General features: G+C 38.4%; 1 protein-coding gene across 6 annotated transcripts in view; it reads left to right on the forward strand.

Annotated features, from left to right (window-relative positions):
• Positions 1-14,416, forward strand: part of ARHGEF3 (Rho guanine nucleotide exchange factor 3) — a 120,888-nt gene extending 106,472 nt beyond the window's left edge. For all 6 annotated transcript variants that reach the window (XM_057417656.1, XM_057417657.1, XM_057417658.1 and 3 more), the window contains 8 exons: positions 1,182-1,352; positions 3,373-3,435; positions 3,787-3,883; positions 3,983-4,059; positions 5,529-5,786; positions 6,965-7,135; positions 8,565-8,751; positions 12,146-14,416. In XM_057417656.1, the coding sequence (XP_057273639.1) occupies positions 1,182-1,352; positions 3,373-3,435; positions 3,787-3,883; positions 3,983-4,059; positions 5,529-5,786; positions 6,965-7,135; positions 8,565-8,751; positions 12,146-12,492 (1,371 nt within the window). In that variant the 3' untranslated portion in view covers positions 12,493-14,416. The remainder of the gene's footprint in view (positions 1-1,181; positions 1,353-3,372; positions 3,436-3,786; positions 3,884-3,982; positions 4,060-5,528; positions 5,787-6,964; positions 7,136-8,564; positions 8,752-12,145) is intronic.
• Positions 14,417-14,682: the final 266 nt, after the last annotated feature.

The following is a 14,682-nucleotide window of genomic DNA, read 5'->3' on the forward strand; positions in this document are numbered from 1 at the left end:
TAACATGCTGCTTCAAATGCTAAGAAGTAAGGAAGAGCAGTTAGTGTAAAAAGAATGTTGCTTGTTATGAACATTAAAACTGAATATTTACATACCTTTTCCTTAAAGATAATACGATTGTTCTTTTAAGTTAGGTATCCATTTCACACCTTTCTATGTGACTTCGTTTCTTGATCTCACTGAACATCTCAGTAGGCGGGATGATACCATTTGAAAGGCTTTCTAACCATATCAGAAACAGTTTGGTTAGAGCATTATAGCATGAATTAATGATTACCATCAGGTAGCAAGACACTTATTAAGGTAAGAGGAAAGGTTTTAAACGGCAGTCTCGCTTCCTGAACCCACTTTCTGCTCAATGAGAAAACATATTATTTTAAAATCATTAATATGTTTGATGTAATGCACCTTTTCACCTGGTATCCTCAAGGTAGGACCAAGTTTTTCTCAGTACAGACACCTTTGAACAGTCCCACCCTGCCGCAGAAATGGACTCAGTCAGAGATCAATGTGATCAGACCAAAGCCGTTTAATACAAAGCATTTATCCTTTTTATACTGTTGTCTGCATCTGCTTACAATAGCTTGCTGTATTATAATCAGATGCATATTCTTGTAGCACACAGCAACTATGGCTACATATACAATAGCTTGCTGTATTATAATTGGATACATACTCAATAGCTTGCTATATTATAATTGGATACATATACAATAGCTTAGTATATTATGCTTTGATACATATTCTTGCAGCACACAGCAACTAGTATACATTTGATCAAATAAGCATATGGGAACTTAACCTTTAAAACTTGCTAACGATCCACTATTTTGTATCTTAGCACATTCCAGTTTCTTCTTATCTTGCTTGCATTATTTTTGCTTTCTTACTCATGTCCTCCTTCATCCTCGGTTCATGTTGAACTCCACGTAGGCACTTGCTGACTTGGGAACATGGCTATTCTTTGCTAAAAATCCATCCACACCACCCAAAAAATAAAATCCAACAATACTATTGACTTTAAGCTGATACACAGGATGAGTTTATATTCCAGATTTTGCTGTCCTAGCTTTCCATATGTATATTTATTTATTTATATGCTATGTATATCGAATCCTTAGAGGGGAAAAAAGTGTCATGTGAAATTGTTCTAATACTGAAAAGTATTCTTCTATTTCTAGCGTTCTATCAGTTTCCGAAGTGAAAGTCGTCCAGATCTGTTCAGTCCACGATCATGGTCTCGAAATATGCCCCCAGCTAACACAAAGCGGAGAGACAGCAAACTGTGGAGCGAAACCTTTGATGTTTGTGTCAATCACATGCTTACATCTAAAGAAATCAAGCGTCAAGAGGTATCATATTTTTTCTTACCATAAATTTCATGTTCAGAAGTCATCTTTAAAGCGTGGAGTTAAAGAATGCCAGTAGGCATCAGGATAGCACTTGAAGCTTTCCTGAAATTAAGCAGAATGTCATCCTTTGTCTTTATAATTCAAGCTATATTAGATCAATATATTCTTCAAAGTCAGCTCATATTTCCTTAATAAATATGAAGTTACTAAGATATATTGTACTGTGATTGCCTGCCTGTATGTACATGTTCTGTATGATGCTTTCTGTAGTGATGGTTGATGTTTCGTTTTGTTCCCGTTATGATAGATGAGCATGCTATTTCAGGAACAGGTATTCAAGTCATACGTACACACAGAATCATAGAATGGTTAGGGTTGGAAAAGACCTTAAGATCATCCAGTTCCAACACCCCGTGCCATGGGCAGGGACACCTCACACTAAACCATGTCACCCAAGGCTCTGTGCAACCTGGCCTTGAACACTGCCAGGGGCGGAGCATTCACAGCTTCCCTGGGCAACCCATTCCAGTGCCTCATCACTCTTACAGTAAAGAACTTCTTCCTTAGATCTAACCTAAACTTCCCCTGTTTAAGTTTGAACCGATCACCCCTTGTCCTATCAGTACAGTCCCTATTGAAGAGTTCATCTCCAGCATCCTTGTAGGCCTTCTTCAGATATTGCAAGGCTTGGAAAAGAGTGTCTTTGAGGAAGTTTTCAGTGCTAGAAAGAGAAAATATTGATCAAAATATGAATCTTCCAAAGCATCAGTGGTTTTAGTGTGTTGTACATGACAGATTCTAAGTAGCTCACGTTACAGCCAATGACAGATCTCTTGTGGAATCGAGTTTTCCCCCATACCCCTAAAAAAATATTTGTAGCAATAGCAACACAAGTTTATAATAATCTGAGAATAGTTCAGGAACAGAGTAATGAATGAAACAGTAACATCAAGCATTTCTTGTGCAGGTTTTAACATTGTACAAGAATTCATAGGAAATCACTGTTAAAATGGAGACCTTCAAAAGCAGCTTATTGGAAAATGAACTGTACGAACTATTTGCACAGCATTAACAGTCATTACTGTTTTGGGGCAGAAGCCAGGACCCTTCATAGAGCCCAAATAAATGAGCTGTATTCCAGGAACTTCTGCTTGAGGGTTCTTACGCTATGTATGTCAACAGAATATCTGAACCACTTCCATGCATGTGCTGTCAGTTAATTCACACTATGGGAAGCCTTCCATGTATCCATGTTAGCTACTAGGACCATCTGCACTAGCTGATGATGTTCTTCCATGATTTATGGAGGTTGAAAGCCTTGGCTATGAAGCTGGTAATTCTAACTGACCAAAATGTTTTTAACTTCTTTCTGTACCCCGGTTTAGAATGAAATCATGCAGTAAGTAAATAACAATGGTATTTTGATAAACCAGTGTATTACGGTGGTGATCATTATTAATCTGCTGGTTTTAAAGTCTTTAAAGTCTCAAATCTGCTTCAACAGAAGTAACTAACATCAGCTGATAGTTAAGTAGGGCTCAGCCTTCATAACAAAACCAAAATAAACTGGTACCAAAATAAAAGTGCTCACTGCCACGTAAATGTTTTAGAGAAGATCTTTTACTTACAAGGCCGCATGGAACTTTTACCAATGCAAGTGTTACAATGGAACACAACAAATACTTGTGCAAATAGCTGTATAAAAGGTTAAGGTACGGCTGAGTCTAAACATCACACTGAAAATAGCTCCCCTGTCTGGAAACACTTTGGTTTGAAAAAAAGAATCCTGTGCTATTTCAGATATGCATTTTATGAGCAATCTGATACAATCCTGTTTTAAAAATTACTGCAAGTTTCTGTACCTGTGGAATAAAGCCTTACTTTATTTCTGCAATTAGATTTAGCAGAGAAATTCTGCTCCATGGTATTAAGACAGCTGTTCAGAATGTAACATCAGCTCAACAAGTTGAGTATAGATTAAATAAAATATATTTTATGGTATTTGTGTCTCTTTTTACAGGCTATCTTTGAACTTTCCCAGGGAGAAGAAGACTTGATAGAAGATCTGAAGTTAGCAAAAAAGGTATGTTCAAAAAACAGGTCAAACAGACAAAAAAACCCCGATACAACAAGCAGTATTAATTGGTTCATATCACTTTTAAAATATTTCTTGCTTTTACAGTTGCTAAGACGGGGGGGGGGGGGGGGAGGGGGATTGACACCAAAACATAATTCTGTTTTCCCATCTTACTGAAACACTTAAGTGCTGCGTTTTTCTTTATGAATAAAACTGGTATTTTAAGATAGGGTTATGAAACTTAAAAATATTCTCAGCATCCGGTCTGGTTTTGCTTAAAGGGAGCTCTAAATGCTATCACTAATTTTTTAACTATCAATGATATGTTAATTACAGAGATCCCCTTTTTTCTTTCAGGCTTATCATGACCCAATGCTTAAACTTTCCATAATGACAGAGCAAGAGTTGAACCAAATTTTTGGAACACTGGACTCTCTAATTCCTCTGCATGAAGGTAAAACTCAAATAGTCTTTGCATTACTATTGCATATACATTTATAGTCATCTGATTCATTAAGTGCAGTTTCTCTTCTTTTTTTTTAATTGTCATTAGATCTTCTTAGGCGACTTCAAGAAGTCAGGAAACCTGATGGATCAACAGAACATGTTGGCCATATCCTTGTGGGTTGGGTAAGGCAACATTTTTAATTAATTTTTGGGACTTCAGAGCTGCAACATAGTTTTTATCGGACAATTTCCTTTCCATTTCTAGCATAGCATGTCAAAACTATATTCTCAGAGTATTTTTAAAAAGGAAAGGCAACTATTTAGAAATATAACGCAATGCTTTCTCTTTTGGGGGGATTTTTGGTGAAAAGATTTAGACCAGGATGTTGCTTTCAAAGCTTTTGGTATTGAAGAGATGAGCAGCATTTAATATGCTTTAAATAACAATTAAAATGCAACTAGAGTTTACCTGACATAAATCATTGAAGAATCTGCCCCCATTTGTATTCTTGTTTCCTGGGGAAATGAAGCTTGAACAGTCACATTGTGCAAGAGCACCCTACAGTTATTTTTGAGTGTCTGTCTGTTCCAGTCAAGGTAGCAGGTAGTTGTTAGTGCTGTTAAAGATGCTAATTTTCCAGAAGTTTTTTAAAAAAGAGAGGGATAAAAGAGCTATGCTATTGCTGCCCCATGAGAGTTGGTAAGTTCACTTTTGCTAGCATCCAACTACATAAACATTGAAAATAGCTTTTGTGAGATTTGTTGATAAAGTTGATCATTATATTAATAGAGCGATTTTAAAAGTAATTAGATATGTGAGAAGTTTACTTATAAATATATGTAAGTAATGAAATTTAGCAGGACAAAACGCCTTGAAATTTTTAAGGGATGAGGTAATAACGCATTCAGCAACTCTGAGTGAAACAGTGGCCTACTGTAAACAAAAGAAACGTGACTACTACTAGTAGCTAATGCAGATTGTTAGTGATAAGCTTCTAAGTGTCAAAGACTGGCTGGTTTTCTTTGCATAAAGTGATTTAAAATACATTTATTTTTTGGTGTGTTTGAACATCAGTGAAGTTCCCTTGGTCTAAATATGTCCTTTGTTGAAGCCTTTACATATAATAATGTGTTAATGTAGCAGGTTCTGTAAATTGATATATTCTTCTAATAAACATACAAGCTAGATTTTTTTCAGATTTAGGGCATGGTTCTGTCATTTTAGTGTGGTCAAGGTTCTTGAAGGCAATACTGAAGTCTTACTATAGAAGTCTGCTTATCTAAAAAAAAGACAAGGTTTGGGAGTACTCACTCCTAGGCTTTTATTTCCATTCATAATTAAAATCAGGTTTCTGTGTTTAACTGTTGTCTGCACTAAGTAGTGCTCAGTCTGAAGTCACAGATACTTTTAATGCTTTGGAATAATATTGCAGATTTCTAGGAACTGAGAGATGAGCTAGTGCTTTTGAAATGGTTTAAATGATGAACAAGGTAGTCAGAGGACCCTTGTCATCTTTGTTATTTTGGGAAAATTATCATCAATAATTTTTTGATAAATCTCCAACGAAAATATTTTCAGCATGAGTTTCTGAAACTTACAATGTAGCAAACTGCTTTGTTTCAACTGCAGAATAATTTATTCCTTTCCTCAGCTTCCATGCCTGAACTCCTATGATAGCTACTGCAGCAACCAAGTAGCAGCCAAAGCTTTATTGGATCACAAAAAACAGGATCACAGAGTGCAAGATTTCCTACAGCGCTGCTTAGAGTCTCCTTTTAGTCGCAAACTGGACCTTTGGAATTTCCTTGATATCCCAAGAAGCCGTTTGGTTAAATACCCATTGCTACTCAGAGAAATCTTGAGACACACACCAAACGATCATCCAGATCAGCAGCACCTTGAAGAAGCTGTAAGTTACTGTTGGATTTGGAGGTTAATTTTTTCTAGGAGATTGTAATTTTTTTTGCTTATTAATGAATAATAAAAAAGTGATATTCTGCTTCAGCAGAACACTTTATCTTTTGAAGTGATGTGTTTTGTAAATTGTGTATTTGCCAAGTTAAATTAGGAAACAGAAATTACTGTATTTGGTTGGCTCTTAACACTGTTTTAAGCTTATGAAGTACATTTCTTTTCATGTCTGGCAGTCTGCTTTAAGCACATTGGGCCAAGCTGATCTTCAGTGTATCTCCTGGAATCAGTCGATTCTTGAATTACCTGTTTGGGCATGTATGTCACAACCCATTCACCTGCTCCTCCTCCAGTTATCTAACGGAGGAATTGGATCAGTCTAAGCAACCTATGATCACTATTAGAGTTGCCTAAAATCAACAGACCTTCACATCCACAATCTCAATCAAGAATCATATATTAAGTTTTGGATACATTGGTCTCAAGGTCCTTAAAGACTGCATAATATAAGAAAGATAGACAGGGGGAGTATTTATTTTTATAGAAAGGGCAAAGTTTTTTTTTAAGTAAAAAGGGAAGACTGTTATTACTTTTAATTGTAAAATCATAGGTGTGTGCAAGTAGTGGAACTGTAAAATAAAATTAATTTACTTTATTTCCAGAGGGCAACTTTCAGAGTGAACCAAGGGTGAGAATTCATGTTTTGCAGGATAAAGATCTTAACAGGTCTTCTGTTTCTTGTTCTCTGATACGCTATAGCAGTTTTCAGAGAATTACAATTTATTTTAAATAAATATCTTTAAAGCAGATTACTTGTCTTGTGTTGTTTAGTGACATTTTCAGCTGACAAAAAAACCCATCTCCCGTTACATTTCTTACATCTCTTTATTTTAATTCTGCCTATTTTGGTTTGATATAGAGAGACAAATATCAGATTTTTAAGCCGTTGTTAGAAACAGTGATGAAGCCAAACTAAACTGTCTTTGTACACTGTAGCCTGCTTGATTCTGTTCCTTATATTTATACTCTTACAGACTGGTCTGCAAAAAAAATATGAAAAATATAGTCAATTAAAATATATTTTCTTGTAGCTACGGGTCATTATTAGGAGATAGCTCTGAATATTGGAATGTCTAATTAAAGTTCATGTTTTTTTCGTGGTTTTTTTTTTTGCAGATAAATATAATTCAGGGCATAGTGGCTGAAATCAACATAAAAACTGGTGAATCTGAATGCCAGTATTACAAAGAGAGACTTATTTATCTTGAAGAAGGTCAAAGGGATTCACTGATTGATAATTCACGTGTTGTATGTTGTCATGGTGAACTGAAGAACAACAGAGGAGTGGTAAGAATAAACGCTTTACCATAAATAGCTTTTAAAGATACCTTCATTATGCATGACAGCTAAAAGCTGTGAGTTACAGACAAACATCACCCTCTCATATATAGGAAGCTGATAAATATTATCTGTAACACATCGTTTTTGTTAGCAATCAAATATCTGTGTTATGCAGATAAGCAGCTGTATGTGTCTCTTGTCTCTTAGGGAGACCTAACAGTATCCTGGCTAAATTGTAAATCTTATATGTTTCAGTAACATTTATAGGGGAAAAAATGCAAATAAGAAACATAATTCTGGTCTTAGAAACAAGACAATAATACCTGTAACAACACACAGAATGTTCTAACAAATGTTAACTGTGTCAAAGGCTATTGTTACAAGTATTGGTTTACTTGATTATTTGTTGAAATCAAAGCTATTTATTGAACAGAGGTATTTGATATTTGATACGCCAGATTCCAGACTCTAGGAGTCTGCACTACTAATAAGCATCATAAGCTGGCACATAAGAATGTGTAGATTAGTAGAGAGGTTAATAGAAGAGAAACCAGTCATCTTAGATTTATTTTTTTCCCCAAGGTTAAACAAAAACAACATGAAATTTTGAATGGACGAACAATGAAAACAGATCTTTTTCTCATTAGCTGACCTTACAAAAAATGCATTAAAAATAAAACCTCAAACAACTAAGTAAATAGAATCCTAAATGTATTTTTCAGCATTGGGAGTTGCTTCCGTGTAACATGTTTATGCATATAATAAAAGGGTCATGTTTAGTCATACAGCTAAGATAGATAAAATGGATGCTGTTTTCTGGTTCGCCTCAGGACAGGCAGTTACTTACAGCAAACTATCAGGAAAAAACAGCCATTTTTCATCTTTTGGTGAACTTTATTCCATGGACACTACCCCTGCCTTTCTTTGGTAGTGTAACATAAACTTGTGCCACCTAGGAGCAAAAGTAATTTTCTGAGCTTCAAAGAGCTGTAGTGAAGCTGTTTGTAAACAGCATGTGAATTGTAAAAGTACTGCTCATAACTGAGCATTGAAAATACCTGGATGAGTAAGACTGCCTGTTTCTTAGTGGCACAGACCGCAGAGCAAAGTTAAAGTGGGTGTCAGGAGAATGCATATAGGCATGCTGGTGCACAGCGCTTTGAAATGTCGTGCACATATCAAGGCCGTAACGCTAGAATATCAGTTAGCATTGCGACATAGAAACTGAGGACATGAAAAATAAATTTAGAAGTTTTTAAATTGTTTTTATGTATTTACATGCTGTTACCCCCTAAGACTTAAATTGTGGGACGAGAGGAATCCTTATTTTAACTGTTGAAAGTACAAGGTTAGAACATGCTGCGGTTTGAATAAATTTGGTTTAAGGATGTTTTCAAGAAGGAATAATGCTTTATTACTTACTAATTCCTAACAGAAACTGCACGTCTTCCTCTTTGAAGAAGTGCTGGTGATCACTCGAACTATCACCCATAACGAACAGCTCTGGTACCAGCTGTATAGGCAGCCAATTCCCGTGAGGGAGCTTGTGCTAGAAGACTTGCAAGATGGAGAGGTGCGACTGGGTGGATCCATACGTGGTGCCTTCAGCAACAATGAGAGAAGTATGACTGCACCTTTTTTTTTTTTTTTTTTAATTTGCTCATATAGGATCATTGTAACCTTACAATTGCCAATGAGGCATCAGGATGTTTCCTCTGAAATTCACATTACCTGTATCCAACATCTTGATTTTTATTTCAAACTGGCTTATTACAGAATAGTTACGGTTGGAAAGGACCTTAAGATCATCAAATTCCAACCAACCCTGCGACGGGCAGGGACACCTCACACTAAACCATCTCACCCAAAGCTACGTCCAACCTGGCCCTGAACGCCGCCAGGGATGGAGCATTCACAACTTCCCTGGGCATTCCAGTGCCTCACCACCCTCACAGTAAAGAATTTCTTCCTTATATCCAATCTAAACTTCCCCTGTTTAAAACCTGTTACCCCTTGTCCTGTCACTACAGTCCCTAATGAAGAGTCCCTCCCCAGCATCCCTATAGGCCCCCCTTCAGATTCAGGAAGGCTGCTATGAGGTCTCCACGCAGCCTTCTCTTCTCCAGGCTGAACAGCCCCAGCTTTGTGAGCCCATCTTCATATGGGAGGTGCTCCAGTCCCCTGATCATCCTCGTGGCCTCCTCTGGACTTATTCCAGCAGTTCCATGTCCTTTTTATGTTGAGGACACCAGAACTGCACACAATACTCCCAAGTGAGGTTTCACGAGAGCAGAGTAGAGGGGCAGGATCACCTCCTTCGACCTGCTGGTCACGCTCCTTTTGATGCAGCTTAGGATACGGTTGGTTTTCTGGGCTGCAAGCGCTCACTGAAGCTGGCTCATGTTCATTTTCTCATCAACCAACGCCCCCCAGTCCTTCTCTGCAGGGCTGCTCTGAATCTCTTCTTTGCCCATCTTAAAGCTGTGCCTGGGATTGCTCCGACCCAGGTGTAGGACCTTGCACTTGGCATGGTTAAACTTCATGAGGTTGGGATCAGCCCACCTCACAAGCGTGTCAAGGTCCCTCTGGATGGCATTCCTTCCCTCCAGCGTATCAACCGAACCACACAGCTTGGTGTCATCGGCAAACTTGCTTGAGGGCGCACTCAATCCCACTGTCCATGTCAGCGACAAAGATGTTGAACAAGACTGGACCCAACACCAATCCCTGAGGGACCACTCGTTACTGGTCTCCAGCCGGACACTGAGCCATTGACCACAACTCTTTGTGTGCGGCCATCCAGCCAGTTCTTTATCCACCAAGTGGTCCATCCATCAAATTGATGTCTCTCCAATTTAGACACAAGGATGTCGTGTGGGACAGTGTCGAACACTTTACACAAGTCCAGGTAGATGACATCAACTGCCCTACCCTCTGTCCATCAGTTCTGTAGCCCCATCATAGAAGGCCACCAAATTGGTCAGGCAGGATTTCCCCTTAGTGAAGCCATGCTGGCTGTCACCGAGCACCTTGTTGTTTTTCATGTGCCTTAGCATGCCTGCCAGGAGAATCTGCTCCAAGATTTTGCCAGGCACAGAGGTGAGACTGACTGGTCTGTAATTCCCCAGGTCATCCATTTTCCCCTTCTTGAAAATGGGGGTTATATTTCCCTTTTTCCAGTCATTGGGAACTTCATCTGACTGCCATAATTTCTCAAATACGGTGGACAGTGGCTTAGCAACTTCATTAGCCAGCTCCTTCAGGACCCGCGGATGGATTTCATCAGGAACCATGGACTTGTGCACATTCAGCTTTTTAAGATGGTCTCGAACCAGTTCCTCTCCTGTAGTGGGCCCAAGGTCTTCATTCTCACAGTCCCTGCATCTGCCTTCCAAGACTTGGGTGGTGCGGTCAGAGCCACACCGAGGCAAAGAAGTCATTCAGAACCTCAGCCTTCTCCAAATCCTGTGTAGCCAGTTCTCCTGAGAGCTTCCTGAGGGGGCCTGTGTTCTCCCTAGTCTGTTTTTTATTTGCTACGTACCTATAGAATTCCTTCATGTTATCTTTAACATCCCTACCCAAGTTAAATTCTAACTGGGCCTTAGCTTTCCTAACCTGGTCCCTAGCTTCACGGACAACATCCCTGTACTCTTCCCAGGCCACCTGTCCTTGCTTCCACCTTTTATAAGCCTCTTTCATCATTTGAATTTTCCTCAGGAGCTCCTTATCCATCCAAGGAGGTCTCCTGGCCCTCCTGCTGCACTTCCTTCTGGTTGGGATGCAACACTCCTGAGCTTGTAGCAGGTGATCCTTGGATATCAACCAAGAGTCTTGGGCCCCCCCTGCCCTCTAGGGCTATATCCCATGGAACCTTACTGAGCAGGTTCCTGAAGAGGCCAAAGTCTGCTTTCTTTAAGTCCAGGGCAGAGAGCTTGCTGCACGCTCTTCTCACTGTCCTGAGGATCTCAAATTCGAGCATCTCATGATCGCTGCATCCAAGGCTGCCCTGGAACATCACATTTTCAACCAGCCCTTCCCTGTTGGTGAGCACGAGGTCAAGCATGGCACCTCTCCTTGTCGGCTCCTCTTATTACTTGCCGAAGGAAGTTGTCTTCCACACAATCGAGGAACCTCCTGGATTGCTTGTGCTGGGCCATACTGTCCTTCCAATAGATGTCAGGGTGGTTGAAGTCCCCCATGAGAACAAGGGCCTGTGAGTGTGAGGCTTTTCCTATCTGTCTGTAGAGTGATATTATCTTGTAACTTGCTGCTTTAGATTGTTAATGGGATTTCTTCACACACCTGCTTCTGTACTGAATTGGAAAGGGGAGAATAGGTAAGATAGGGTGACAAACCCACAAAATTATCAGCAAGTGTATTTTGAAGTCTTTCGCTATTACAACTTTCCTTGTATTATTGCTTGTATGAGTGCAATTCCATAATTCTTTCAGCTGACAGGTAATTAATGTTGTCCTTAGTGTTAAGACTGCAGCTATTCATGTTGATGTCAAGAGGTAAGAGTTAATGTCCTCATAATCAAGAATATTCTAAAGATGCTTGTTTCTATTACTCGAGTGGCTTTGAGACTTACTTACCTTGTGAAAACTTTGAGGGGTTTTCAGATGTATTCACTTTGTTAGTGAAGTGAATGGAGGAAATGAGGCAATCTTCAGCTGACACAAGACACAGTATTCAGTCAAGATTCTGGAAATCTGCTTTGCAGAGAAGTAGGAGGAAGGCGTTGAAGTGTGGCAGAAGTTTTATGGGTAGTTTGTGCATGGCACAACCAAAATTGCATAATCCAGCAATATGAAATTATTATAAGCGCTTGTTCTGTGTTCTTCCCCCACAAAACAAGGAGATAACTAGATTCTTCTCTCTGGTCTGACGCAATATTGGCAGGAAAAAACCTTAGTTCAAAGATCTTGCAGGTTCTGTTATTTAAATAAACTCTTTGGTTATAGGATCTATTCAGCCAAAGCATTCAGTGTTTTGGTATGTATTGTTTTTTTTCAGTCAAAAACTTCTTTAGAGTCAGCTTCAAAAATGGATCTCAAAGCCAGACTCACTCACTCCAAGCCAATGACTCCTTCAACAAGCAACAGTGGCTTAATTGCATCCGCCAGGCCAAAGAGAAAGCTACATGTGCAGGCAAAGCTGGCGTGCTGAACTCGGAAGCACATTTCCTTTTGCCCCCGCATGGAAACAGAGTACCCCAGGGAGAAACTGTGGTGGAGCGAATGGACCAATCGGACTGTGAGTCAGACTGTAGTATGGACACCAGCGAGGTCAGCATCGACTGTGAACGTATGGAACAGACGAACTCTTGTGAACATGAAAAGCAAACAGAAACCAATGTTTGACAAAAGCAGTTTATGGAAGAAAATCTGTCTCTTACCTGTACAGTATTTGCATTCCATACATGGAACCATTTGGAGAAGCACTTTTAGAATATTTTCTGTGACAGTGTCAATGCAGTCCTTGTATTTGTACCTATGAGTGTTGTACTGTGACTGCCAATCTGTATAAGCTGGAATCTCTTGCAACTCATGTCCTGTGATTATATTCCATAAATGTCTTAAGGTGGATGAAAGAGGTACTTGACCAGTTATTCTCAATGTCCTGCTGTAAACAGAATCTCTTAACTACTGTTTATATATGCATTACATAAAGGATCTTTTCATAATTTAAGTACTTTATTTGCCCTTTAATGGGGCAGCTGAAGATCTGGACTTAAGGAGTTTCAGGATGGGTGGTATCAAGGTAAGCTTTCATAAAACCATAGAAGGAAAAATTAGTTTCTTGTAACAAGGAAAACATCTTGCAATAACCTATCTGAACTCCTATGGTATTAAAATCAACACAAACTGTAAACAGCGGGCCATGTAACCGTGTGACTCTTTAGAGATGAATTTTTCAAAATGAAGCACTGCCCTAAGATCCAGCAACTAAACTTACCAAATTCTGGTCAGTTAAAGTGGTCAGCATAGTGCTGTTTTATTTATCAAAGGATGTAATGCTAAAAATAATCAACTAAAAAAAACAACCAAACCTCTACAGCCAGCACTGAATTAAGTGAAATGCTGAGAGTACTGGGTATTTGTAAATAAGCTGGTAGTTTGCTTTCAGTGCCATATATAAAATAGATATATATATTATCCTGATCAGGATAAAAATGGAAAAAAGCTTTTGCTTGTGAATAGGCCCTCTTCAGCATTTTGCACTCCACTGACCTCCACTGTTGGTTTTAAACACCACTAAACTCATGTTAAAACATTTATAATTTCCTCTAAATGTCTGTTTACAATTACATGTAGTTGATTTTTAAAATTAAGTGACAACTTTGTATAAATGGTGCTCTACAAAATGCCCTATGGGATTATGTAGAGAAAGTTTAAACAGAAAGGGAATTGCTTTTCCTTTAGGATGTATTACGTTCTTTGTATTTTTCTCCAGTTTTGTTTTAAAAGTATTTGTTGCATTTAATCTCATGCAGTAATTGGAAATGTTACTGTGTTTTCTGGTGGCTGATTGTTAAATCTCATTATGATGAGGAGCAGATGAGTCACTTAAATGCAGTCTAAATCACTTAGTTCAACATCCTGTTACTATTCAGTAACCCCGTGGGTAATGCTTTATTCCTTAACATGAGAAATAATGCCAGTGCTGTATGGCAAGCTATGAAAATTCTGTATTAATAAATTCAGACGATCCTTCGTATTACACAGGATGACCTGTGCAAAGTACTCGTAACACCAGAAGTAGAAAAACTGCTAAGTTATTGCCAAAAACAATTTTTGTGTTCTACAAGTTTACAGAAAATTTACTATGTCAAGTATCTGATTTATATGCTGGTGCGCATTACAGAAATCAGTGTGACAAGACGATAAACAATATAAATCAAGGTATTTTTATTTTTTAAAAAAGTCATTTTTACCTGATAGAACATATTTCTGTATTTATAGTTTTTAAAAAAAGAAGTCAATTTTCTTTTCTGTTTCAAGCTTTGTAATTTATTTCAACTGCTTCATTTTTAGAGCTGAATTGAGTATTCCAGTGAAGATGAGACAAAGGAAGGGCTTGCAAAAGAAAAGGCAGAGGAAAGCATAGTAGGGGATGAACCATGTTCAGAAAACCTGTTCAGCAAAATGTTCAAAAAGAGCAAAAAGCCTGTAAAGTGCTTAGATGGGGAAGAAAGAATGAATGTGTGTATTGACTATTTGGTTTTTTTTAATAATAGCCTTAAACTTCTCTGGAAGCATTTAAAATAAATTACATTAAACTGTTTTGCTCTTTATTTGGTTTGGTGGTTTGTGCAAGAAGACTACAGAAGTTTCAGTGGTACGCACAGTGACCAAGTGGTACGGTGGTACACCAAGTGACAGTGGTACATACGTGACCAAGTCGCATACTGTGGTTCTGCTGGAATGGTTGCATATTGGGATCTAATACAATAGAGTAACCAAGAAACAAGTCACTGCACACAATTCAGCACAATTCCCAGAGTTTTGTATTATAGAATCAATTTAGTAAGAAAGTGGAACAAAAAATTA

Source organism: Pezoporus wallicus, unplaced genomic scaffold (genome assembly GCF_028554395.1).
Source record: "Pezoporus wallicus isolate ANWC-B61680 ecotype Strahan unplaced genomic scaffold, APGP_CSIRO_Pwel_v1 contig_8542, whole genome shotgun sequence".
Lineage (NCBI taxonomy): Eukaryota > Metazoa > Chordata > Aves > Psittaciformes > Psittacidae > Pezoporus > Pezoporus wallicus.